General features: G+C 47.6%; 11 protein-coding genes across 11 annotated transcripts; 6 read left to right on the top strand and 5 right to left on the bottom strand.

Moving 5' to 3' along the window:
- Positions 1–496: 496 nt before the first annotated feature.
- Positions 497–1,132, bottom strand: TRUGW13939_08175 (uncharacterized protein; the record flags this gene model as incomplete). The annotated part of the gene is made up of 1 exon (XM_035491311.1): positions 497–1,132. The coding sequence occupies one exon, from the start codon at positions 1,130–1,132 to the stop codon at positions 497–499; it is 636 nt and encodes a 211-aa protein (XP_035347204.1).
- A 910-nt stretch (positions 1,133–2,042) lies between these two features.
- TRUGW13939_08174 (uncharacterized protein) lies at positions 2,043–4,664 on the bottom strand (the record flags this gene model as incomplete). The annotated part of the gene is made up of 6 exons (XM_035491310.1): positions 2,043–2,520; positions 2,576–2,865; positions 2,950–3,152; positions 3,884–4,209; positions 4,268–4,504; positions 4,558–4,664. Coding segments are annotated over 6 exons (1,641 nt in total), but the record flags the coding sequence as incomplete, so codon positions are not given.
- A 1,083-nt stretch (positions 4,665–5,747) lies between these two features.
- Positions 5,748–7,506, top strand: TRUGW13939_08173 (uncharacterized protein; the record flags this gene model as incomplete). The annotated part of the gene is made up of 5 exons (XM_035491309.1): positions 5,748–5,820; positions 5,870–6,190; positions 6,246–6,529; positions 6,580–6,710; positions 6,765–7,506. 5 exons carry the CDS (start codon positions 5,748–5,750, stop codon positions 7,504–7,506), a joined length of 1,551 nt encoding a protein of 516 aa, XP_035347202.1.
- An 89-nt stretch (positions 7,507–7,595) lies between these two features.
- TRUGW13939_08172 (uncharacterized protein) lies at positions 7,596–8,748 on the bottom strand (the record flags this gene model as incomplete). The annotated part of the gene is made up of 4 exons (XM_035491308.1): positions 7,596–7,975; positions 8,041–8,248; positions 8,300–8,439; positions 8,496–8,748. 4 exons carry the CDS (start codon positions 8,746–8,748, stop codon positions 7,596–7,598), a joined length of 981 nt encoding a protein of 326 aa, XP_035347201.1.
- A 711-nt stretch (positions 8,749–9,459) lies between these two features.
- Positions 9,460–10,989, bottom strand: TRUGW13939_08171 (uncharacterized protein; the record flags this gene model as incomplete). The annotated part of the gene is made up of 1 exon (XM_035491307.1): positions 9,460–10,989. The coding sequence occupies one exon, from the start codon at positions 10,987–10,989 to the stop codon at positions 9,460–9,462; it is 1,530 nt and encodes a 509-aa protein (XP_035347200.1).
- A 529-nt stretch (positions 10,990–11,518) lies between these two features.
- TRUGW13939_08170 (uncharacterized protein) lies at positions 11,519–13,114 on the bottom strand (the record flags this gene model as incomplete). The annotated part of the gene is made up of 2 exons (XM_035491306.1): positions 11,519–12,215; positions 12,276–13,114. The coding sequence occupies 2 exons, from the start codon at positions 13,112–13,114 to the stop codon at positions 11,519–11,521; spliced, it is 1,536 nt and encodes a 511-aa protein (XP_035347199.1).
- A 1,248-nt stretch (positions 13,115–14,362) lies between these two features.
- TRUGW13939_08169 (uncharacterized protein) lies at positions 14,363–15,891 on the top strand (the record flags this gene model as incomplete). The annotated part of the gene is made up of 3 exons (XM_035491305.1): positions 14,363–15,008; positions 15,072–15,549; positions 15,606–15,891. The coding sequence occupies 3 exons, from the start codon at positions 14,363–14,365 to the stop codon at positions 15,889–15,891; spliced, it is 1,410 nt and encodes a 469-aa protein (XP_035347198.1).
- A 257-nt stretch (positions 15,892–16,148) lies between these two features.
- Positions 16,149–17,223, top strand: TRUGW13939_08168 (uncharacterized protein; the record flags this gene model as incomplete). Its single annotated transcript, XM_035491304.1, has 3 exons — positions 16,149–16,476; positions 16,528–16,605; positions 16,658–17,223. 3 exons carry the CDS (start codon positions 16,149–16,151, stop codon positions 17,221–17,223), a joined length of 972 nt encoding a protein of 323 aa, XP_035347197.1.
- A 780-nt stretch (positions 17,224–18,003) lies between these two features.
- On the top strand, positions 18,004–19,266 carry TRUGW13939_08167 (uncharacterized protein; the record flags this gene model as incomplete). Its single annotated transcript, XM_035491303.1, has 4 exons — positions 18,004–18,286; positions 18,341–18,436; positions 18,495–18,983; positions 19,055–19,266. 4 exons carry the CDS (start codon positions 18,004–18,006, stop codon positions 19,264–19,266), a joined length of 1,080 nt encoding a protein of 359 aa, XP_035347196.1.
- A 598-nt stretch (positions 19,267–19,864) lies between these two features.
- On the top strand, positions 19,865–20,794 carry TRUGW13939_08166 (uncharacterized protein; the record flags this gene model as incomplete). The annotated part of the gene is made up of 2 exons (XM_035491302.1): positions 19,865–20,131; positions 20,201–20,794. The coding sequence occupies 2 exons, from the start codon at positions 19,865–19,867 to the stop codon at positions 20,792–20,794; spliced, it is 861 nt and encodes a 286-aa protein (XP_035347195.1).
- Positions 20,795–21,370: 576 nt separating this feature from the next.
- TRUGW13939_08165 (uncharacterized protein) lies at positions 21,371–23,366 on the top strand (the record flags this gene model as incomplete). The annotated part of the gene is made up of 3 exons (XM_035491301.1): positions 21,371–21,985; positions 22,036–23,177; positions 23,240–23,366. The coding sequence occupies 3 exons, from the start codon at positions 21,371–21,373 to the stop codon at positions 23,364–23,366; spliced, it is 1,884 nt and encodes a 627-aa protein (XP_035347194.1).
- Positions 23,367–23,926: the final 560 nt, after the last annotated feature.

The following is a 23,926-nucleotide window of genomic DNA, read 5'->3' as shown; positions in this document are numbered from 1 at the left end:
AAGCGTATTAAATAGCAGCGTGCAGCGAGCCCCCTCCTGGTGGTGCACCAGGGACCATGACGCTACAGCGCGATAACGAGGCGATAACCTCGTGTGGGGAACCCGGCTAGCTCTGACTGGCCGGGATCCGGTTGCCGAAACGGGGTTAGCTCATATTTGATCGCGAATAGTTCCAGAAAGCGGCAATGCGACCCTTGTCGTTTTCTTGCTGTGATGGTAATTATTGATATGTCAATAATTCAATCATGTAATGGTATATACTACTATGGCAGTAATGCAGTGAACTCGTAAATCTTTGTATTCACTGACCGGAATCAATTGATAGCCCTATACCTCTGAAGCATCGCCAAACGCCGCTAATGACACAATATCTGTAATGTATATGAATAAAATATCGCCCTGAATAAAACAGACAAGAAAAGAGGCATCAAAAATACGAAAACCGACAATATTGGAAAATCAAAAGAAACAACCCCAAACATCCAACTTTATCAGACTATGCCTTCTTGCTTCCAGCTTCAATCTCCTTCAGCAACTCGACCAGCTCTTTACCGCCTTCACTAGCAGGGCCCTCAATTCCAAGGGCCTGCTCAGTCCAGGCGCGCGCCTCGTCCCATCGGTTCATCTCAGCCAAGCATTTCCCGCCGCGCCACCAGGCTTTGACGTTGCCCACGGGCTTGGACTCGGCACTGCACTTGGAGTCGACCCAAGCCTCTGGCCACATCTGCTGCGACATGTACGCCTGCGACCGGTTTGCATACAACCCCGAGAGTTCATCGCGGACCAGGTTGACCGGCTCCCACGCCAGCCGGGCGTAGGCCATGTCGATCGCGTAGCCATACAGCTTGACGGCCTCGGCGTAGTTGGATTTGCGAAACGCGGTATTGGCAGTATCGCGCAGCTTGGTGATTTGCGCGCTGCGTTTCGGGTTGACGGGCAGTGGGGGAGGAGGGATGTTGGGAGACTCGAGGCTGACCAGGTTTCGGTGAAGCAGGTTCAACTGTGTGAGTTCGGCATTGATTGCTTCTACTTGCGCGGGGGTCTGGCCTTCGGTTGTGGCGAGGGATATGCTCTTGGTCGTGGGATCTAGGTGGAGGGCCTGTTGCGTGTAGCTATCGATGTCGGACGTCATATTGAAGATTGTGTAGTGTGCTTTCGTAAAAGCGACTTGAATGGCAAGGTACTCTCTCTAGTAAACATTAGAACAGAGGACAGATATACGGCAGTGGGTGTAAGCAGTACTCACCAAGAAGGCAACAACAAAGTAATGCACAGAGAGCGCAGAATTCACAAGGGCCGGAAAAAGTCTATGGAAGCACGTGGTAATAAATGTCGCCTGGATGGTGACTGGAGTCTTGACTTAGCTGTCCTCAACCGGAGCAAAGGCGGTGGCAGAATCGCATCCCGTGTATAGCCACATGCACATGTACGAGTATCACCTTTATTTGTTATTAAATTAGTTATCTCAAACAAATAATTAGAGAGGAAAACATTAAGTATGTATTCAATGTTTGTGTATTTGGTATCATTATAGGCACTCGTTTTGTGGCAGCAATTATTTATTGATTTATAAAATTCACATAACATGTCGTATATCTAAAAGTAGCCCGGATCAATGGCGAAGACTATGTTGGTCTCGGTGATTATTTACACATCTTGAGAGCAAGGGTACTAATAAAAACAGAATGACATTTACAATAACACAGATGAAGAAGTTAACGCACTTTTCGCTTGCAAATGAGTAGTACCAGTAATCCCAAAAGACGAAGCTCAACAGCATATGTCAAAAGTACCGAGTTACAGCGCCGAAAAGAAGTGATACCTGCGATACAAAGATGTAGAAAATACAAAAAGAAAAGCATGGTATAGAACACAGATTGCAAAAAGCTTCTACCGCGCCTTTGACAAGGCTCGATAGTGAAAGAAGAATATAGATGGTGCATGTCTTCGTGAGGTGAATGTATAGTTCTCTTGGCAGGAACAACTAGCCATCGAAGTTCCGTTGCAAGAATGGCTAAGCTGATATTTCAGCATGGGTCGATTCATCGATTATATCCAGTGGTCGAATTATAGCTGGTGTCGTAGCTGGCGGGGTCTTCACGGTAAGGCTGCGTGTAGCCGCTATTGTAGCCCGTGTCATAGTCATGCATCACTGAGCCTGGATTCGTCGAAGTAGGATCGTATGCGCCCTGCACGCCTCCATGATGTGTCGTCGAAGTAGGGTCGTATGCGCCCTGCACACCTCCATGGTGTGATGAGCCACCAAGGTCATCTGCTTCGCTTTGCTGGAGAAGAGCATAATCCTCGTCACGTTCATGTCCAAAGTTCGACGGACCTTCGGCAGTGCGGCCGGATCGGAATTCATCCTCTTCCTCGAAATCGTGGGCAGTGTTTGAAGAGAAGGCGGCTTTGGTTTGAGCGTCAAACGTGGGATCGGCAACGGCATCAGGCATGGTGCCAGTTCTCCGGAAGTAGATGACGTTGCGGAAGGAGAAATAACTCGTAGCAATAAATAACAAGCTGTTGAAAGTTAGAAAAAAAAATTAACTCTTTGGATCGAAGAGTGAATACTCACAAGATAATCACACCAAAGATCACGGTAGCAGTGCTAATGGTGCACTTGGACGAGCTTCCATAAGCAAAAGCATCACAGCCAGATTTCTTGTCCTTGGAGTCCTTTTGCTCCGATGCGCCTTTGCTCTTTCCTTGCGCTACGTACGACGCGACTGCAATCCAGCCACTGAACCACAGGAGCGCCATGAGACCATCGATTGTGGCAAAGGCGTACACGTTGCCAAATCGCCGGGCTCGAGGGAATGTTGGAACAGCGACAAGATAGACCAACGCAGGGATCGACAGCCAGCACTGGAAAAACAACCCGAATGTTAGTAAATTGTTTCAAGAGTATGCGGAAAAAGGATGCCAGAATTCAGCACAGATGGCTCTTACCAGACCAAAAAACCAGCCAGAGCGACCGTCGATGCCATCGCCCCTAGTGAACACGGCTATTGTGAGAGCCCATGCAAAAAATACCATAACAGCCTGGAAGCCATGGATTAGGTTCTTAACCCTTGCCGGGCTCGCTGACGGAAGTCTCATGCTGGGCAGCAGAGGCTTGAAAGGGTGACGATGAAACGAGACAAGGCTGCCGCCTGTCTGGATGCGATGATGTTCCGGTTATATGTTCAAAATGGAATCGAGAGGAATCGAGATATGGACAGTGGTGATCGGTTTCAAAACGTTTCAGGAAAAACGTTGATTCAATGTTTACCCAACTGGTCAAACGGGGATGCTTGCTGAAGGCGAGAAGATAACAGCTAGAGAGGGAGAACGACGGTAGACAGTATACACGGCCAGAGGTAGGACAGGGTAGAGAATAGCAATAACGAACGGTCTCAGGCAGAGAGAATAATAATATCAACTGGTGAATATTTGCAGGTGTTGAGCCCGGCTGAGCCGATGCGACGCCCGGGCAACTGCACTGGATCCAGCCTTACCTAATCGGGACTTGGCGCTGCCAATTACACACGTATGCCGGCCCCACCCGCGCCACGAGCCACCTCACTGCGCCCCACGACGCTTTCCAGGCAGCGCGTTTCTACATAATCATCATCATCATCATCGTCACTATTGCTCGCGTATCTTGCTTCCTTCGGCGCAGGGGTTTCCCTTTTCCGTGCTGATTTGCGCTTTCTTACAGTCGAGCATCATCAATGCGCTGGGGGCTTGGCATCGGGGACCCACTCCTGTCTGGGTTAAATATAGAACCTCAGCCACGGTCCAGATCAACCTGACCAGCCAATCACTATGCAGACTTTGATACATCTGGGATATGCATACATTCAGCTTTACATCAATATATCAACATATCAATTACATGTACTTCCAGGCCCGTCTGGATATGTAACAGGTTCAACCTTCTTTATCACCTTCGCTGGCGACCCCACAGCTATCGAGAAGCTTGGAATATCTTTGGTCACCACAGAGCCAGCACCGACTGTGGTGCCGTTGCCTATGGTCACGCCTGGCAAAATGACAGTATTCCCCCCAATCCAGCAATCGCTGCCGATGGTGACTTCTTTTGAATAGTCGGGAAAGTCTCGTCTTTCCTGTACTGCTGTCGGGTGTGTTGCAGCGTAAATACTCACACCCGGTCCGAATTTTGTGCGGTCTCCAATAGTCACAAGGGCACAATCTAATACCACCATACTGCATACGATACTGATATTAGCTTCTGATCTCGAAATTATTTAGTATGTAGACGTACTTGAAATTTGCATAAAAGTCATCTCCAATAATTATATTGCATCCATAGTCGACTCGAAAAGGAGGGTCAATGGCGACTCGTTTGCCAACACGCCCGATGAGCTCCTTCAAGATAGCATTTTGCCCTTCTGCTAGGGACTCGTCGGTGGCATCATCCGGTAGATACTCGTTGAATTTTTTGACCATCTTACGTGCCCGCAGTCGACCTGCCACTAATTCGGGAACAAAAGAGTCATATCTGCTCTCTCTTCAGTAAGTAGATAGGTAGAAAGGTGGAACAGCTGTACAGACACCATTCCAGAAATCATTTTCTCATAATCGTCGCACCATGGTGTATTGGTGAGTGCCTTGGCAATTGCAATAGCTTTGGCGTTTTTCGCTGTGCATGCCATGGTGCCCTAAAGATTTGCAATTAGGATGAACGTCTTTTCGTCGAGGAATTGAAATCACTCTTTGCATCTCGCGCTGCACTGTTTGGAAAAATGACGCCGAGGGCAATCTCTAGCTATAAGTTATATTTTGCACTGTGATTTTATCCGAAACTGGCGGAAGAGACGAATAAATAGAGGAAGATCTACGAATTAGCAGTGTATTTTAAATTCCGGGTTCCCGATATTTTATTGGCTGCCTTTTTGGGACAATCCTAACCAGATATAGTAGGAGCGACCATTTAGGCAACTCATTTCGACAATAATACTGCAGTCAGAAAAATATATCTTTTTCATATAATCGATGTATTCAAATACTTTGGGTTTCATAGTTCAAATAGTAAATAGAGTATCTGATAAATTCTAGAAAAATCTCATGTAAATCGATTCAACAAATACACATGAGAGTTTCCAGTGTCTACAACATCATTGGTTGTTCCAAGTAAGCTTAACCTAATATAGTAGGAGAGACGAATCTGGAAGTCCCCACCTGTAAGACCCACCCTTACCAACTGGCCACGATCTTTCCTTCTCGAGACTCTCCTTCTTCACCGGTATTCTTCTTTCAAGTTATGGGAGGCTCTGCATTTTTAATGCTGTACTTCTTTTAGTACTACTCTCTGGACAGAAGCTATGCCTCAGACCAAATCTCGCACAAACTCTCTCGCCTTTGCCAAAACCGATTGTCATACATGCACCGCGAATAAGCGTCGATGTGACAGGAAGCGGCCAAGATGCTCGTCCTGTTCAGACAAGAGTATTGTCTGCGGTGGTTACCCCATGCAGCTGACATGGTCTGAGAGGAAGCCAATACTGCCAAGGACTACTGTGGTCTCGGACGATCCATTCTACCTCGAACCTTTGTCATTCCGAGCTTCTCTTGTTGGCAGAGATAGGAGCAGACTGTCTAAGCCTCATAAACCTCGAAGATTCAGATTTACGAATGAAAAATCGTTGAATCGGGAACAAGCCTCTACAGAATCACATGAAAGATCCAACCTGAGTTCTGACTCTGGTGGGTGCAAAAGAGGGGATTCGTTTCAACAAACAAGCATGCCACGGGTAAATCCCGTTAACCAACATGCAGAAATTGATTGTTTACCTGGGATTTTAGATGATATTTACGGTGGGACGAGACAACCTATGCTTATATCAACCATTCTAATACGGTGCAGCTACCACCCCAAGACACATTAATGAAAGAAGTAGCACTCCGGATCCTTTTGAACATGTCTCTCAAATGGAACTTTTCCTTCATCCTCTTGATCGGCTAGATTGGCTATCCGATGCTACGGACATCGGGAATACTTGCACATTGGACCAGCTGGAAAACCACTGTAACACGGTAGATATGCCGTCTACTATCGAGAATATTGCTGTGATAGGCAACTCTTCTATTCCAATATGCCAAGACCAACAGCAACATTTGATGGTCCTAGGGGGCCCTATTCGACATGAAAGCTTGTTTGGAAAATTCGAGGCCTTATTTAATATGTGTAAAGACCATGCCACGCCACGTGTATTTTCTCTACCGCTAACCCAGATTTGTAGATGATCAAAATTTCTGTATTGTTCCGCTGAGTGGAGATATACCGAGCAACCCCTTTCGATGTCGTTTGGAGATATCCCATGAACCCAATGCTTTGATGCATGCGATTTTAGCCGTATCTTCATACCATGCTAGCAGGCAAGTTAGCAGTGACGACTATTCACCAGTTAATATCGTCGACCATCAGAACACTGCTATTAAACTATATGATGAAGAAATCCTCAACTTTACGTTGTCGAAAGGGCCACAACTCCTCGACACAACAATGTTATTTTTCATGTTCAAGGTAAGTAGACCAGCGCACTTTTATCTAGCCATGTACTGACCTTAGGCCAGGCAACGAAATCTGCCTTTAGTAATTGGGCAACATCTATTTCCAATGCCTTGAGTCTTCTCAAATTATCAGGAGGGCCGGACTTTTGGGCAAACAACCGGAAAATCCAAGCACAAGCTGTCCTGCTTTTGTGGTACGTGATGTCTAAAGCTATGAGGGTAGGAAAATACACTGATCTTGCTCCAAGGTGGGACGCGACTATAGCCTTGCTTTCAAGGCAACGATGTCTGTTCCCATATTCCTATTTTGAAGCTCTCTTGGCCCTGGAGGACGACAGGTACTGGAGCTTCTATGACCTCATCGGCTGCCCCAGAGAACTTGTTGTTCCTCTAATGCAGCTAGCAAGCCTCGCCGAAGAAAATGAAAAGGTTCTATCAATGCGCTGGGCCAAATTTGACCTGACCATTATCGACGAGATTCAGACCTCAATCCTCAATTGGAAGAATTCGAGCCTCGAAATCGACGACGGCTTATCCGAGGAGCAAATGCACCGACAGCGCGATCGATGGAATTGCACCGAAGCGTGGAGATATGGCCTGTTAATCTATATCACGCGAGTCTTTCTGTGGAACCGGAACACGAAGCCTTCTTCTTCTTCGAGACTTGCCATTTACGGAAGATTGATTCTCGACCATGTCAATTCTTGCCGTCGGACTAGTATAGTCCAAAAACAGGCCTTTTTCCCACTTTTTCTCGCTGGCTGTGAAATGACGGATCAGTTTTCGCGACAGAGTATTCGAGAGTACTGTCAGTATTGGGATAGGTTCAGTGGGTATAATTTGTTTAGTACAGCGTCTTCATTGCTTGATGAGATTTGGATGGAGCAAGCTGGGCCTTGTGGTAATTCGGTCTGGTGGGGGGATGTCATTGATAGGAAACAACAAGCCCATCAGTCGCATGGAGCTCCTTTACAGTTTTGCTTTGGATAGACATGAAACTAAACTTGGACTTTAATGCCATCTAGTTTTAGGGGCCCGAAAACACGGAATAATATACTGTTCAACTCTGACTTAATAGTTCACAAGAGATCTTTCTGGCTCTTGAACTCTTCTGGATACAGTATTGCTATTGGACTGTGAAGATCCACCCAGCCCAGAAACGGCAGACTCAGTCCATACCCTATACGCTCCTGCAGGGCTCGAGGAAGCTTTCTAATAGAATCAAGACTGTTTGCCAGGTACTGATTTTCCTCCTGCCTCAGCCAGCCTCTGGTATTAAAAGTCGACAAGAGAACACGGTCTTCATCCGTTGTAGAGTTTGCTGACCCTCCATGAAAACATCCCGAGAGCATCATAAAGGCATCTCCAGGGTTAAGCTCGGCATATACCGTCTGCTCTTCTCTCGGTGGGCCGTCTCGGTAGTCCCACAGATGAGATCCTGGAATGAAGCGAGTTGCACCTTTGAATTATAGTAGTGTTTTAGTAAGCAAGTTCTTAAAACCAATTGTAGAATATGGAACGCACCATTCGCTCTTGTAGTTCGAGTGGCAGCTACAAACAAGCCAATTCCGCAGTCTCTTCCCATAACATGCTCAGCAACAGCACCACGGTTGGGATGATGAGGAGGGTCGTCGCGGTGAAGAACCTGAGCTCGTGCTCCAGGTCCAATGCGGAAGGCGATGGTGTTATGGAGCTGAGGAAGACTGATACTCTCTTCGTTCTTCTCGCCAACCTGTAGAACTTTAAGCCCATGGATCCAAGTTTGAGAATGGATGATTTATACCCAGTTATGTTTGATGTAACTCGTGAGCAGAGCATCGGTGACCTCCATCCAAAGAGGATTTCCCACAATCGACGTAGCGAATGTGTAAGATTTACCCATCAAGCCAAAAGCCCGTCGTGTTTCTGGCGGGAAAAAGTCACCTATAGAATTCACGTCAGATTTCGAGAAGGATTCGTGGTATGTTCCGTTTGTTTACCATCCCAAGGCTTGTCCGAGTCCAAATATGGATTGACATCTTCCAATATACGGTCTATCTCTTGCAAGCTCAAAAAGTTGCGAACAATAACTCCGCCTGTGATTTTGAGGGCATTGACAATATCTCCCACAGTTGCGAGGGGGCTCTCGAATTCTTTTACTTCGGGTAATGGTGATTTAGATGACTTGACCGGCTTATGGCCAATGCCATTAAGGCTTGAGTCAGGTTCGTCCACGGGATTTGCAGGTGACATTGTTGAGTATAGATAGCGGTTGGGAATTGTATGATATTAACTAATCAGAATACACATGCATCCATTTATTATAAGGATTTCATCCCTAGTAACGGGAACCAGCCCCTTTTATTTAAATACCCAGGTTACTGAGGAACCAGAGCCTTCCTTTCTCGGCTCTCTGTTTCCTATTCTGGATATAAATGCCCAACCCAAAATATTCAACACAGTGTTGCTATTTGCTAATGTAACATTCTACCGGTAGTGGGAAGAGTAATCTGGTGACTATTAAGTTCTTTCCTTTTTGGGATCTGTTTCCTCTTTCGGAAGACTGTGGTGTGGGGATTACGGGCGGACTGCTACATGTAGAACCCCCCTGTTAGTACATGTAGTGCTACATGCAAACAATTTGAAACCTGGATATTATCAAGCGTGATTGGATTCATATAAATGTAGTTCTGATATGTAGTAATAAATTTTGAGCCTAGCGATTAGGTCAGGCCATTGGCCAAAAGTAACATTTAACGGCCTGCAAAGATTGAAATCAACGAAAAAAAAAAGGGAAAAACAGTGTTTAATCCCGAAAATATACCTATATAATAGACATGTTCAAATAAATCGTCAATAGAATAGTTCGTCCAAGCTTTTGCGATAGCCGGTTATGGCGGGATTATGTTGTAGTTTGAGCGCATTGATCTTTTTGAGACATGGCGACCATGGGATTAACCATCGCTAATTCTTCGCATGTGCCTCTGTCGCACCACCAAGCATCAGCACCAGTCCATTCAGGGGTCGACTGATGTGTAGATTCCACCACCACGGTAAGGGGTCAATTCTGGAAAATAAAGACTGCTTCCACAGCTCGACTAAATCCGACTGTTGACTTAGAAGGCTGATTACAACAGTGGCCAAATTACTCAGTCGTTCCAGTTCCCTGTTAGCCTTTGATGTTATAGCAGCAATCAATGTGGATTGTTTTTGTCGCTGGCCAAATAAGTAATCACGACTAATCAGGGAGAATCCTTGTTTGTAGGAGGATCGATCATTTAAAATGTCGATGTCTCCATTTACTCCGTTTGTAGTAACCGGGAGAATTTCCAGGTAGCGACTGTAAAGATCTGGAGGAGGATCGGCCAGCAGCGAAGATGCGGCAGTTCCTTGCTTGCAGCCCGCAATATAAACCGTGTAACAGACTGAATTGTTTCCGATTTCTTCGTCGACCATCAGTTTCACTGATAAATGCCCACTCATACGAGAGGCTCCTTTCTCCGCAAATTTATCCATGATATGTCTCGTCACCTCGTGAACACCGTTTTTCAGGCTGGAGTTGTGCCAGTCGGCCTTGTAACGGGAGGGCCGGATTTTCAAAACTTGTACACGCCCGTGAACAAAAAGAACATCGGCCCAGTACTTGCCCAGGCATGCACGTTGTTTGAGAACCCAAGGATGGTCCTTTGAAATCTGCAGTTCACTGACATCAGAGTATGTCTGACTCGGAGTCCGTCTCGGCAACATGACAGTATTCCGTGAGAGCCCCTTGGTAGGCGTCTGAATAACGTATGTCTTATTTGGCGAGTGATTGAGTATCCGATGGACCGAATCACGAGACAGAACATGATGTCTCTCAAACACCGGTAAACCCCTTTCGGAAACATGTTGCAGGAAATTCTCATCTTGGCTTAAAAGAGACGTGTAGTCGGCATTGAAATGTATGCATTTGCAGGATGTGCGGCTTTCGATTATGCTCTTTGCCATGCCATCCTCCAGTGGCACGACTCGATCGGAGCATGGGATCCAAACATCGACTTTTTCTCGGTTGATAATATCAAGCAAGCTGCAGATATACTGCTTTTTGGAAACCGGGTAATAGCAACTAACGGCATTAGACATGCTCCCGCCGGAACGAGCGGGCAGTACGCCGACGTCAACACCGATTACTCGATGGCCGCCATAATGAAACTGACGGGCAAGCACCAAGCCCCGGGCTGTCCCAATACCGGTGATCAGAATGGTCTTTGGGTAAAAGTACGGAGTCCGTAGGAGATGCTTGCGCCGACGTCGATCTTGGTTTGGATAAAGGTGGGCGCGGTCCAACACAGCCGCGGCAATGAGTATCGAGGTGTTGATTGGAAGCAAAAAAAGCGACACAGAGAAGTAGAATATAACTCGAAATAGTTCAGACAGAGTGATTCTGGAGTGGAACATCCTGTCGCTCGCAGACTTGAGCGCGCGAACAGGTCGGTTGGAAGAGCGTGGCGCCATTTTCTCCGGCAAGTTTGAAGAGTCCAGAGACCAGCGGTCAATTGACTGTATACATCGTATGTATTATTTTTTTTGACTCTGCGTGAGTTGAGTTTATAGCAGGTTTCCCCAGAAGTTCATAAACAAGAATGAAGTGTGAATGAAGGTGGCTGGCTGGCTGTTTCCGGAAGCCGACGTCATCGGTGCAGCGGGCATGTAAAACAAACGGCAAAGATGGCCGGCCGGCGTTTTTAATCGTGTGTCAGGAATAGACGACACGAGAATAATATCCCACTCGCTTTATCCAAATTCCTGAGGTGCAATAGCAGATGAATTAATCGACATTTTGTGGGAGTCTGGCTTATCTCACTGTTGCATAAAGCTCGGACCAGCGAATGCGTTGTTTATGCGCCAAAAATACACGCTAGTATATAATCGGGTATTGGACCGTATTTAATACACCAAGATATAGAATCCTATGTATGGTATAGGACTGTAAAAAAAACCTGGAAAGGAATATCATATATACATTTTTATAGATAGTATCAAACTATGCCGTTTCAACCTGCTCGACGTCTTCCTTTCCGCGCCGAATAACCGATTCGAGGCGGTCCTCGCGGTGCGTATCATAATTCTTGCGTGCCTTGGTAGCGATGGGCGAGACATCCGATCCAAAGATCAAGTGCATATCTTCCAAAGATACACCCTTGGTCTCTGGAACAAATAAGTAGGCAAACACAAATGCCAAAACAGTGCAGCATGCAAAGAACAAGAACGTGCCGTACCCAATGCCAGTGATCATATGAGGAAGGGAGTAAACGACTATAAACTGTCCTAGCCACTGCATGCAGACGGATATAGCCATACCCATCGTCCGTACTCGTGTAGGGAGAACCTCTGCAGTGAATAACCATGGAATTCCATTCCATGAAAAGCCGTAGAAAATAGCGTAAATATAGACCATTGCCACGGCACAGTTGGCCCCCGCATCACGGGGTGGCTCTTTATTCAGACTGTTGCTGACTTTGGAGTAGATGGCGAGATAGAACATGGCAAATCCAGCCCCAATAGAGCCAACTAGAAGTGCCGGTCGACGTCCGATATGATCGACAATTACCGCTACGAAGACAAATGTTGATCCCATCTTGACCAAGCCGTATACTCCTGTTGCGAGCAGTTGAACACTTGTGCCAGTGAAGCCGATTGATTTGAAAATAGTGGGCGAGTAGTAATTAATGGCGTTGATTCTGTATTCAAAAAAAGTTAGTTAAATAGCCCAAAATGAGGGAATATAAGAGGAAACATACCCGGTGAAATTTTGAAACATCATCATCATGATACTGATGATCATGCGGTTGCGCACACCTTTCTGGTTGAGCTCACGGAGAAGCTGTACCCAGTGTCTCCACCCTTCTCCAGATTCTTCAATATCTTGCTGGGAACCAGCTTCCATGACGGTCAATTCTCGCTGAATATATTCATGTGTCTCTGGAAGATTTCTGATCCAAGACAAAGAGCGCAAGGCGCTGACTCTCTTTGATTTAGATGCTAGCCAACGCGGAGACTCGGGCATAAAGCTCAGACATAGAAACAGCATCCCAGCAGGTATAAACTGCACACCAACGGGGATCCGCCATTGCGTGTCACCCAAGGGAGAAATATTCTTGTTCACCCCATAGTTGACCCAAAAGCCAAAAACTAGCGCAATCTGGAGCATAACCTCAAAGATACCGACAAGCCGGCCTCGGATAGTTGCTGGAGCGCATTCTGCAATATAAATAGGCAAAATCATAGCCGAACCTCCCACTCCAAGGCCTGTGAGCACTCGTCCGCCGTAAAGAAGGCCGATATGCCCGACCATTTGCAGAGCCACGCCGATGGAAAACAAAAAGCCGGCCACAAGCATTGTTGGCTTACGACCGAATCGCTCGGCCAAGAAAAATCCAAATAGAGACCCGAAAAAAGCACCACCTTGGAAAGTAGACACAATGTTTGACGATAAATTGTCTACGCTCTCGCCCCCCGGTTTGTTTAGGCCAAAGGCGCGTTCAAACGAGGGCAAGGTAAGCGTGGTTCCAATAAAGGCCGAGTCGTATCCGTACATGGCGGAGGCCTCGATAGCATTAGCAGTTGTTTGATACGGCATTTGGAGGAAAAATATTATCAATTTTTTATAAAAAATAACACTCACCCATGCACCAGAAAAGGCCAAGAGGTACGGCCTGTAGCCATAGATCTCGGCAGGCTCATCGCCATCAGGGGCTCGTTTTAATCGAAAGTTAAACTTCATAGTGATTGATGAAGACAATTTTCAAGGGTGTGCGTGAGACTTAACCTGACGATTTATGGAGATTTCAAATGTTGGGGAAGACGTGCAGACGGCTAAACAGTCCGCCGTTGTGGAGAGCATCCCTGCCGGATCGGGGAATTTCCGGGGCACCCCAGGACGAACCAGTTGATATGTATTTGTCAAGTAGTGTGGGGGAGGAAATAGGACACTGGAGTAATTTTAAGCAAACTCATGAAGGCAAAAAATAAAAGTGTGTAAAAGATACACTTGGCTATTAGACAGACTTCAAATGTTGCTTTTCCTATCTTGATGTTACATACTGAATCTAATCTTAATTGATCAATAAGATAAGTCGACATACATTATTATACCGTGTTTCTCTTACTAATTTGATATTGACATGAATCGTAATGGCCAAAGCCTGTTTCAACTAGGATTGTTACTCAAACCCTCCCCGGGATTTACCCGGCTTTTCTCTGGGCCGCCAATGGCCCGGAAGAGCCCTCTATCCCGACTTGTCGTGTTTAGCCCAGTAATCAAGTATTCAAATATAGATCTCTAGCATCTACTTAAGTATATATATATATACTGTTAAACAAGATTTAATCCAGATAAAAAAAAGATTAGTCGCGCTCAATCTGGCCAGACGACCCCCGCACGATAATGTTTTCGTATTCTAATGTAGACAGTGGTGCGAGTTAGGACTTGCTAGTAATTGTAGGACAGTTTCTACGGCTTATGCAGGCATTTTGCCTACGGTATTTTCATATTCAGTTGATCACCAAGTCTCCCATGTTTGATTTAATAATATAAGTCGGGCGGGTTGGTTCGGAGAAAATATTGAAGAGAGCAACCCTGGGCCTCACAAGATAACAAACTAATTCCGGTCCACATTATTTACTTGAATTGTTATTACTAGTAATGTTCAGATGATAATCTGCCTCACTAGAGTTGTTTAACTGGCTCTAGATCAGTAAATATGAAAACAGCATCTACTATAATATGATGGCTTGGCAAGGCCCCTGCCAGAACGGGCCTAGCCCGAGCGGTTCACCTCCTTACAACGAAGCTTATGACCGAGAAAGATGTTCACATTAAAAGACAATGAGGCGTCTCTCTAAAGGGATTGCTCAAACACAATCTTTGCATCTGCTGTCTTTTTGCCGCACTCGGAATCTTGAAAATTTTGTGGTCAGCCGACTTGGCTCCACAGCTTTTCATTCATCAGCAGCTGTGCATAGCGATGATCACAGCAATGATGCAAAATCCTGTTGCTACGATTACGACTGGATTGATGGCGTGGAGAAGCTGGAAATGTATGAGCCTGGAGGCTATCATCCTGTCATGAGTGGTGACGTTCTTCGTGATCGCTATGCCATCGTGGATAAGCTGGGTTTCGGAGGCTACTCTACGGTCTGGCTGGCCCGGGATATTCACCAAAAGCAGTATGTTGCTCTCAAGGTGGGTATAGCAACAGACTCAATAGGACGTGATGCAAAGATTCTCCGAGCTTTTGCTGCTTCAGAATCATCCACACACCCAGGGCGTGATTCTGTTCCTCGTCTACTGGACGAGTTCAACTTGACTGGCCCTAATGGAACACACCCATGCTACACAGTAGCACCCGCTCAATGCAATCTTAGGAGAGCAGTGTTTACTGGGATGTTCCCCATCAGGGTTGCACGTGTGCTATCAGCAGGACTTGTTCAGGCTGTGTCCTATAATCACTCTCGAGGATATGTTCACGGAGGTTGGTAAATGAAGATTGAAGTTTTTTGGCGGCTATCATCTGATCTAACTTTGGCATTACTAGATATTCATCTTAGCAACGTGTTGGTCAAACTACCATCAAGTTTTGATCATCTTTCAATTGCGCAATTTTATCACGAATATGGCGAGCATGATGTGGTTCCTGTTACACATCGGGATGGCATGCCTCTTCCTCCCAACGTTCCAAAAAAGGCCGTGATCCCTCTCGATTTTGGCAAACCTGCAAAACAGTTCTCACTTTCTGATAGCCGTGTGCTTCTAAGTGACTTTGGCGAGGCATTTTCTCCAGACTCAGAAGTTCGCCGCGGAGAAGACTGTCATACACCACTAGCTATGCGGCCTCCAGAATCTCGATTCGACCCTCAGAGACCACTTTCATATTCGGCAGATATATGGAGTCTAGCGGTGGCTATATGGGAAATTATTGGTATGAAGTCAATCTTTAGCAATGATTGGATTACTGCAGATGAAATCACCGCTCAGCAAATCGACACTCTGGGGCCTATGCCTCTAGACTGGTGGTAACGCTGGGATGAACGTAGTCAGTTTTTGACACCGCCACCACCACTACTACCAGCACTGGTGAACGCCCCAAGCACCTTGAAGGCAGGCAAGTCTGGCCTCGGATTGAGGATGTATTTGGCGACTATGTACAAAAATATCGAAACAAGTACAAGGTGGGCGAGTTTGACAGCGAAGAAACAGCTGCCATCCTCGACCTGATGCGAAAAATGCTGGTCTTTCGGCCTGAAGAGCGTCTGTCGGTGGATGAGGTTCTTCAGTCGGAGTGGATGGTCAAGTGGGCGTTACCGCAATGGACGCAACTGCATATGGGTGAATCCATTGTTCATTCGACTACATAATGAAACCTTTTCTTTCTTTCTTTTTCACTTTTTTTTTTCCTCCCCAGGTGAAGCTGTTTCTCCCCAGACTTTCCCGGCTTTTCGCTGGGCCGGTAATGAGCCGAAGGAGAGAAAGCCGGGGCGGGATGTATTACTATTATCGACTTGGCGAATGACACATTGAAACAGCTCCTGCAAAAAATGTACAACTTGTTCGAACAATATAGAACAGATATCCAATAATTCACAATAATATTCTACACGAACCCAACGCAATAATGACCCCAGACAAGTGGCCCAGTTTCGACTCTCTCCCCCTCGATCCTAATGGCCCTCCCGGCAACGCATGGGGTCTCTTTGGACCGCACGATCAACTAGGCATGCTCAATCTCCTCACCCCAGACGTCGTCGCCGCAGCAGCAAAGGAAATCCAACAGGGATTAAGAGTCTCGCTCGATTGGCCTTTAAATAAGCCTTCTTTCCCAACGTTTACGCGGAAACAGTTTGAACATCGGATTGTTCATGAGGAGACGACGCCGATGAATGATGATGAGGTGCATTTTAATACGCAGAGTAGTACGCAGTGGGATGGGTTTCGGCATTTTGGTGTGTTTTTTTTTCCCGGTCTCGATTCAAGGTCTAATAATTGCGAGGTAGCGTTTCGGTCAACACGGCAATTCTTCAATGGGCATATACAAGAGGACTTTGAGAATCCAGATACACTTGGAATAGACAGTAGGTTCTGGTTTTTCCTTCATACCTATCCACCATCTAAAGTCCACTGCAGAATGGGTAGATAGAGGCGGTATAATCGGCCGCGGCGTCCTCCTCGACTGGGCCGAATGGGCCGAGCGCAATGGCAAAGAAGTAAAACCATTACAATCAGGCGCCGTCCCTTTATCCGATCTCCAAACCATTATTCACGAGCAAAAAATTGAGATTCGTCCCGGCGACATCCTCTTCATCCGAGTCGGATTCACAAAGGCATACGACGCACTTACATCAGAACTACAACAAAGTTACCCAAACCGTCAACCCGGGGGATTACTCGGGTTCGAAGCTAATCGAGATTCTCTGAGATGGTTATGGGAATCTCGGTTTTCGGCTGTAGCGAGTGATTCACCTAGTTTTGAGAGGGGGCCTACGACGGGACCATATAATGACCCGACTGTTAGTGTGCATCAGTGGGCGTTGGCGGGTTGGGGATTGCCTCTGGGTGAGATGTTTGATTTGGAGGAATTGGCAGACACGGCGAGGAGATTGGGGAGGTATTCGTTTTTCTTGACGAGTGTTCCTATCAAGGTGATTACGTTTTTTCTCCTCTTCCTTTTGCTCGCTGTCATTCTGGTCTGACTACTTGACGCCGCGGTATAGGTCCCAGGAGGTGTTGCAAGTCCTCCAAATGCAGTGGCGATTTTCTAAGCAGGTTGACAGTTGTCACATGCAGTCAATACATGAAAATAATCTGTTTAGTGCCTCAACTACTATATGTTTGCTGGCTGCTATTAATACGAATGCCTGAAATGTCTGTTGAGAAACACCAGCGAATAGAGGTAACTTTGCTTTACAATGACCTCATAAATCTCAAAAGCTTCATTCTGCAAATAACGACATCACTTTCCAATTGCACGCAATATCAGATTGAAAATGCATACAAAAATGGTTCCGGGAAAGGGTTTCCGCACTACTCTCCAATCGAACCATCTAGTATGGAGATAACCAGCCCTTAGACTTCAGGATTCAGCAGTGACAATCAACGTATATAGTGCAAGGTAGCTGAAACCGAAGCTACATTTCCATTTTTGTGAGATTGACTCACCTAATTGCGTAGTTGGTAGTTGGTAGTTAGTACCCGTAGTGGTGGAGATTGAGCCCCGCCAGAGAACGGCGGACGGCTAATGACAAAACAGCCAGCGTCGGGTTGAGCTGCCCCGCGCCGGACTGAGCGATGACGATGGCCATTATTAATGGCTGGTTCAGAGGTAGCTTTCTTGCGAGCCTCTAGAGGTTTTAAAAAAATTTCAACATAGAGCGAGATATAAAAGAGGAGAATTCCCCGCGTGTTTCTTGTTGCTTGAATCATTCTCCTGCTTCAACGGCTCCGGAAATTGACCCCGTCTTAAAAAAGAAAACATGGCTTCAAAAACCTTCAACGTAGGTGTTGTTGGCTACGGCTTTAGCGCCAAAGTCTTTCATATTCCCTTCATCACCAGCGTTCCCGACTTCAAACTGCACGCCATCGTGCAGCGGACGCCCAAGCCGGACGACAATGCCGAAAAGGACCACCCGGGTATCAAGCTGTATCACTCTGCGGATGACCTGGCGAAAGATCCCAAAGTCGATCTTGTTGTGATTACTACGGCGCCTGACTCTCATTACGACCTGGCCAAGCTGGCTCTGAGTGCTGGCAAGCATGGTATGAACTCCGATTTTTTGTGTCCCAGAATTACGTTGCTAATTTCTTATGTAGTGGTGGTCGAGAAGCCCTTTGTCCCGACTCATAAAGAGGCGGAAGAGCTGGTGGCATTGGCTGACAGTAACAAGAAGCTGCTGGCCGTATACCAAAGTACGTACTTTCGTGGTAGATGCCTGGGATCACCAAACTTATCTAATCATGACTTTAGATCGTCGCTGGGACGCCGACTTTGTCACACTATCAAAGCTTGTCAAGAATGGCTCATTGGGCCGAGTAGTTGAATACGAGACTCATTTTGACCGTCATCGGCCTGATGGCCCCTCAGACCCGGCATCTTGGAAGGCCAAGGTGATCCCGGCAAGCGGTGCGATTTACGATTTGGGAACGCACCTGCTGGACCAGGCTGTTTACCTGTTCGGCGAGCCGCAGCGTGTCACCGGCTTTATTGGTAGTCAGCGTGAAAACAACCCTAGTGGATTTGACGACGCCTTCACGGTTCTCTTCCACTATGACAACGGCCTGTTGGTGACCGCCAAGGCGTCGGTGGTGAGCCCGGAAGAAAAGCAACTCCGCTTCTGGGTGAGAGGAGACAAGGGTAGCTTCAAGAAATATCACCTGGATATCCAGGAAGATCAGTTGAAGGAGGGCATCCTGCCTGGCAACAGCGCGTACGGCCTGGAGCCGAGTGATAGATACGGTATGTGACTGGGCGAACGTCGAAAATGCAGATGCATAGCAGGGAGACTTCAAGCTGACTGTCCCACACAGGTGTTCTCACTACCATTCAAGATGGCAAGCCGGTAGCAGAGACTGTCCCGACAGTGGAAGGGCCGACATGGGTGGAGTACTACCGCAAGGTTGCGCGTGCGCTCGCGGGCGAAGGCGAGCTCCCAGCCAGTGGCGCCGAGGCCAGCCGGGTTATCCGGTTGATCGAGCTGGCAAAGGAAAGCTCCAAGCAGGGCAAGACGCTGGCGGTGTAAATATTTGGATGCATGTGGGATCTAGGCGGTTGAATGTTGAATGTTGAATATTGAATGTTGAAACTGTTGTATTGGTAGAAGTCAGTAACACCGAGAAGCATTCCGTATGCAGTGAAAGAAGTATTTTTTGTTGTCGTTGAAAGAAACTCGGTCGAGGCAGGAAAGAGCAGCTGTTTGTCTTGTTTGTCTGCAATTTGCTCACGTCAGCATGCCGTGCGCGCTAGCCTCTTTGGGAATTTCTATTACCCAACATCAACGGCGGTGATTGGCCCAAAGCAGCTTCCGCAAGTGGAAGAACTTCCTGTTTGAACTTCTCGACGACTCTGGATGACTTGGAGCACGCAAATCCCCGCGGAGATGGTTCTGTCGACCGGATGTGTTGGGCTGGTGGTGGTACTTAAATTTGCATTTCGCCTGCTGTCTGTCCCTGGCCGCGAAGGGCATGTCGATATATCAGCCTTTGTCTTCCGTCTACTAGTTCCCAGTCACACAAGACCGTCGAATCGGACCGTTTGCCAGCTGGGTGAAGATCGCCACTGCAACAAACCCAACCATCACCCTCAAAAGGCGTCGTGTCGTGCACCGAAGCCTCGCCAGCATGGGCATCTCAGACCCTGCGGCGTGGAATTTTGACATCGACCGATGGCTCAATCCTCTAGTCCCCTCGCCGCCATGGCGGTGGCTACCCTATCCAGTGTCCTACCTTCTGGGACACAGGAGGACACCACAGAGGCCGATTGGGAGCCTCATCATTGCCGCCTGGGCGTTTGTGGGCATATTCGTCGGTCTCATTGTGATTGAACTCGTCTCGAGGCAGGTGGCCGTCTTCCAGGATCACAAGGCTCCCATCATCATCGCTAGTTTCGTATGTCCTTTGAACGCTCTGCAGATCTCTGGTGGGTAGGATCATAGCTAACCGTGCTTGTGTGTGCAGGGTGCTGCTTCAGTGCTGAACTTTTATGCCATCGAGTCTCCCCTGGCCCAGCCGAGAAACTCAGTGCTCGGGCAAGTGATTTCCAGCATCATCGGCGTAGCCATATGCAAGCTCTTCGCGCTGAGCCCGCATTTTGAATCCATCCGCTGGCTGGGTGGTGCATTAGCCTGTGCTCTAGCAACGGTGCTGATGGCTCTCACTAAAACGGTGCATCCACCTGCAGGTGCAACGGCCTTGCTAGCTGTCGTCAGCGACGATTCGCTTGTGCTGGGATGGTGGCTGGTCCCCTTGATTCTGCTGGGAGCCGTCCTCATGACGGTCGTCGCCATGGTCATCAACAACATCCAGCGCACGTTCCCGCAGTACTGGTGGACGCCCGAAGACCTCTCCAAAACGAAGCCAGTAACGGACTCGGACAGCGCGTTGAACGCCGACGTCGAAGGCCAGCTGTCCAAATCGTCTTTGGCCCAGGTTGAAGGCTCGGTGGACCAAGAGCAAGTGGTCATCACGAGGGGGCGTGTGGTAGTGCCCGACCAGCTGTACTTGACCCCGGAGGAGAAGACTTTTCTGGTCGAGCTCAGCGACCGGCTGTGATGTTGCTATATGTAAATGATAATGAATGGACATACATAATAATCACCATTTGTGATGTATTGCCTGCCCGAGGCTGCCGTCTCGCCACATTTGGAGATGAATGACGTGGGCGGGCCAGTCACGGCTCGCGAGGGGCCAGGCGGGGCTCCACCGGCCACAAAATTTCAACGCGATAAAAATAATAGTATGTGCCTCATCAACAAGGCTTCTTCCTCTCCTCTCCATCCATCTCGCAATTCCCCCCTCATCTGCACCAGGAGGCAGAAGAAGGCTAGCAACACTTTCGAAACGGGTCGCCATCGGTTCTCGTTCCCTCGTCCAATCTCCTTTTTTTCTTTTCCTTTTCTAGATACCCCCCAGTGTTTCTTCGATTAGCGGGGCCCTGTAATCGATAAGGCAGAAAGAAATCTCCCCCACCACCACCAACAACCCGGCTTCGAAGTTTTTATTCCGACTTTGTCCCTCCGCTTTTCTCAGCAGCTAGCACCCTGGGCTGTCGATACTGAGCCTCCTTCCTTTTTTTAATATACATTCGGCTCATTTTTACCGACTCATCCTTTTTTTCTCTCTTCCAAGATGGTCTCTGCTTCCAAAGCCGCCCGCCAGGCCAAGCGTGCCGCCGACGGTGCTGACAAGAAGCCTTCCAAGTTGGCATCAAAAAAGGTCGGCAAGGGCAAGGGCGACGAAACCCCCGAGCTCTTGGACGGCGATGGTGATGCCGTCCCAGCCAGCGAACAGCCCGCCACTACCGCCGACAAGATGAAGGAAGTCGACAAGCTGACCTCCCAGATGGACAAGCACGGTCTCTCCGACCGAGTCACAACCGGTGTCCTGTCGTCGATGGCATCGTCCCGCGATGCCAAAGTCACATCGGCCTCCCTGGTGTTTCACGGAAAGGTTCTCTTCAACGACAGTACCCTTGAAGTCAACTATGGCCGCCGTTACGGTCTGTTGGGTGAAAACGGTTGCGGCAAGTCCACACTGTTGAAGGCTATCGCCCAGCGCGAATTCCCTATTCCGGAGCACATCGATATCTACCTTTTGAACGAGGGTGCACCCCCCAGTGATCTTGGTGCTTTGGAGTGGGTCGTCACCGAAGCCGAGAATGAATTGGCCCGCTTGGAGAAGCTGGCCGAAGATATTCTCGAGTCCGACGGTCCTGAAGCCCCGATTCTCGAGGATCTTTATGAAGTAAGTTTTGACAGCAACATTGCCAGATTTATTTACTAACTGTCCTGCAGCGTATGGAAACCATGGACCCGTCAACCTTCCATACCCGTGCATCTTTGATTTTGACTGGTTTGGGATTCAACAAGACCACCATCCTGAAGAAGACCAAGGACATGTCCGGTGGTTGGCGAATGCGTGTCGCCCTGGGCAAGGCCCTCTTCGTCAAGCCTTCCCTGCTGCTGCTCGACGACCCAACCGCTCACTTGGATCTTGAAGCCTGTGTGTGGCTTGAAGAATACCTTAAGAAGTGGGACCGCACCCTCATGTTGGTGTCTCACTCGATGGACTTCCTGAACGGTGTCTGCACAACCATGATTGATATGCGCATGCAGAAGCTTATTTACTACGGTGGTAACTACGACTCATACCACAAGACAAGGGACGAACAGGAAACAAACCAGACGAAGGCCTACAATAAGCAACAGGAAGAAATTTCCCACATCAAAAAGTTCATTGCCTCCGCCGGTACCTATGCCAACTTGGTTCGTCAAGCCAAGTCTCGCCAGAAGATTCTCGACAAGATGGAGGCCGACGGTTTCATCCAGCCTGTCATTCCCGACAAAGTCTTTACTTTCCGTTTTGCCGATGTTGAGAAGCTTCCCCCCCCTGTCCTGTCCTTTGACGACGTCACCTTTTCGTACTCTGGCAATGCCAACGACACCTTGTACGAGAACCTCGACCTTGGTGTCGACATGGACTCGCGAACTGCATTGGTCGGTCCTAATGGTGTCGGCAAATCGACCCTGCTTCGTTTGATGACCGGCAAGCTCAGCCCCAACAGCGGCCGAGTTACCCGCCACACTCACTTGAAGCTCGGTCTCTACAGCCAGCACTCTGCCGAGCAGCTGGACCTGACCAAATCCGCCCTGGATTTCGTGCGCGACAAGTTCAGCACAAAGAGTCAAGACTATCAATTCTGGCGTCAACAGCTTGGCCGTTACGGTCTATCTGGTGAGTCGCAGACTGCGCTCATGGGCACTCTGTCTGAGGGACAAAAGAGCCGTATCGTTTTCGCTTTGCTTGCTATTGAATCGCCAAACATGCTTCTTCTCGACGAGCCGACCAACGGTCTCGACATTCCTACCATTGACAGTTTGGCAGATGCCATTAAAGCTTTCAACGGTGGTGTCGTCGTGGTATCTCACGATTTCCGGTATGTTTTTCATTACCTTTTTATTTTATTTTATAAAGCTTTCTTACTAACTTACTTCACAGACTTTTGGACAAGATTGCCAAAGATATTATGGTGTGTGAACACAAGACCATCCGCCGATGGGATGGCAGCATTGGAGAGTACAAGGACCATCTCCGCAAGAAAATGCTTCAATCAGGTGCCGTCTAGATTGTGTAAAAAAACTTGCCCCTTAAAGAACACCTTTATGTGGATTCTCACCCACATACAAGACCCTCTTCTGTTTTGTCACAAGAGAAGGGGGAAAAAGCAAATGAAATGATGATATTTTATTTTTTTTTAAAGAAGAAGGCACTCAGTTAGGCCTGGTTGGGGCAAAAGGAGATCAGGTTATTTCCCGCCTCTCCAGATCAGTTCATGCATATTAGATATTTCTCTTTTGTTTTGCTTTTTTTTTTTTAGACTTGTGTGAAAAGAGAGAGAGAGAGAGGGAGAGATAGAGTCCGGAGGGGGGTATATGATTTGGATTTCATTATTCTCTCATCCTATTGACATGCATCTATAAACCTCCTTTTGACTTTTTCCTCTCTTCTTTTTCTACTTAACAGGTCGTTTTCTGATATCATGTGTCCTGTCCTGTCTTGCCTTTCCTATGTCATGTTCAAAAGGGAGAGAGGGAAACACCAGCTACTGGGACTCTTCTTTTTTGGCTAGAAATATAGAGTGATGATGTCTTTTCTTATTACAATCAAATTGATTCTTTGTTACAA

Source organism: Talaromyces rugulosus, chromosome IV, assembly GCF_013368755.1.
Source record: "Talaromyces rugulosus chromosome IV, complete sequence".
In the NCBI taxonomy this organism is placed as follows: Eukaryota; Fungi; Ascomycota; class Eurotiomycetes; order Eurotiales; family Trichocomaceae; genus Talaromyces; species Talaromyces rugulosus.
This window is presented reverse-complemented; position numbering and strand designations above follow the sequence as displayed.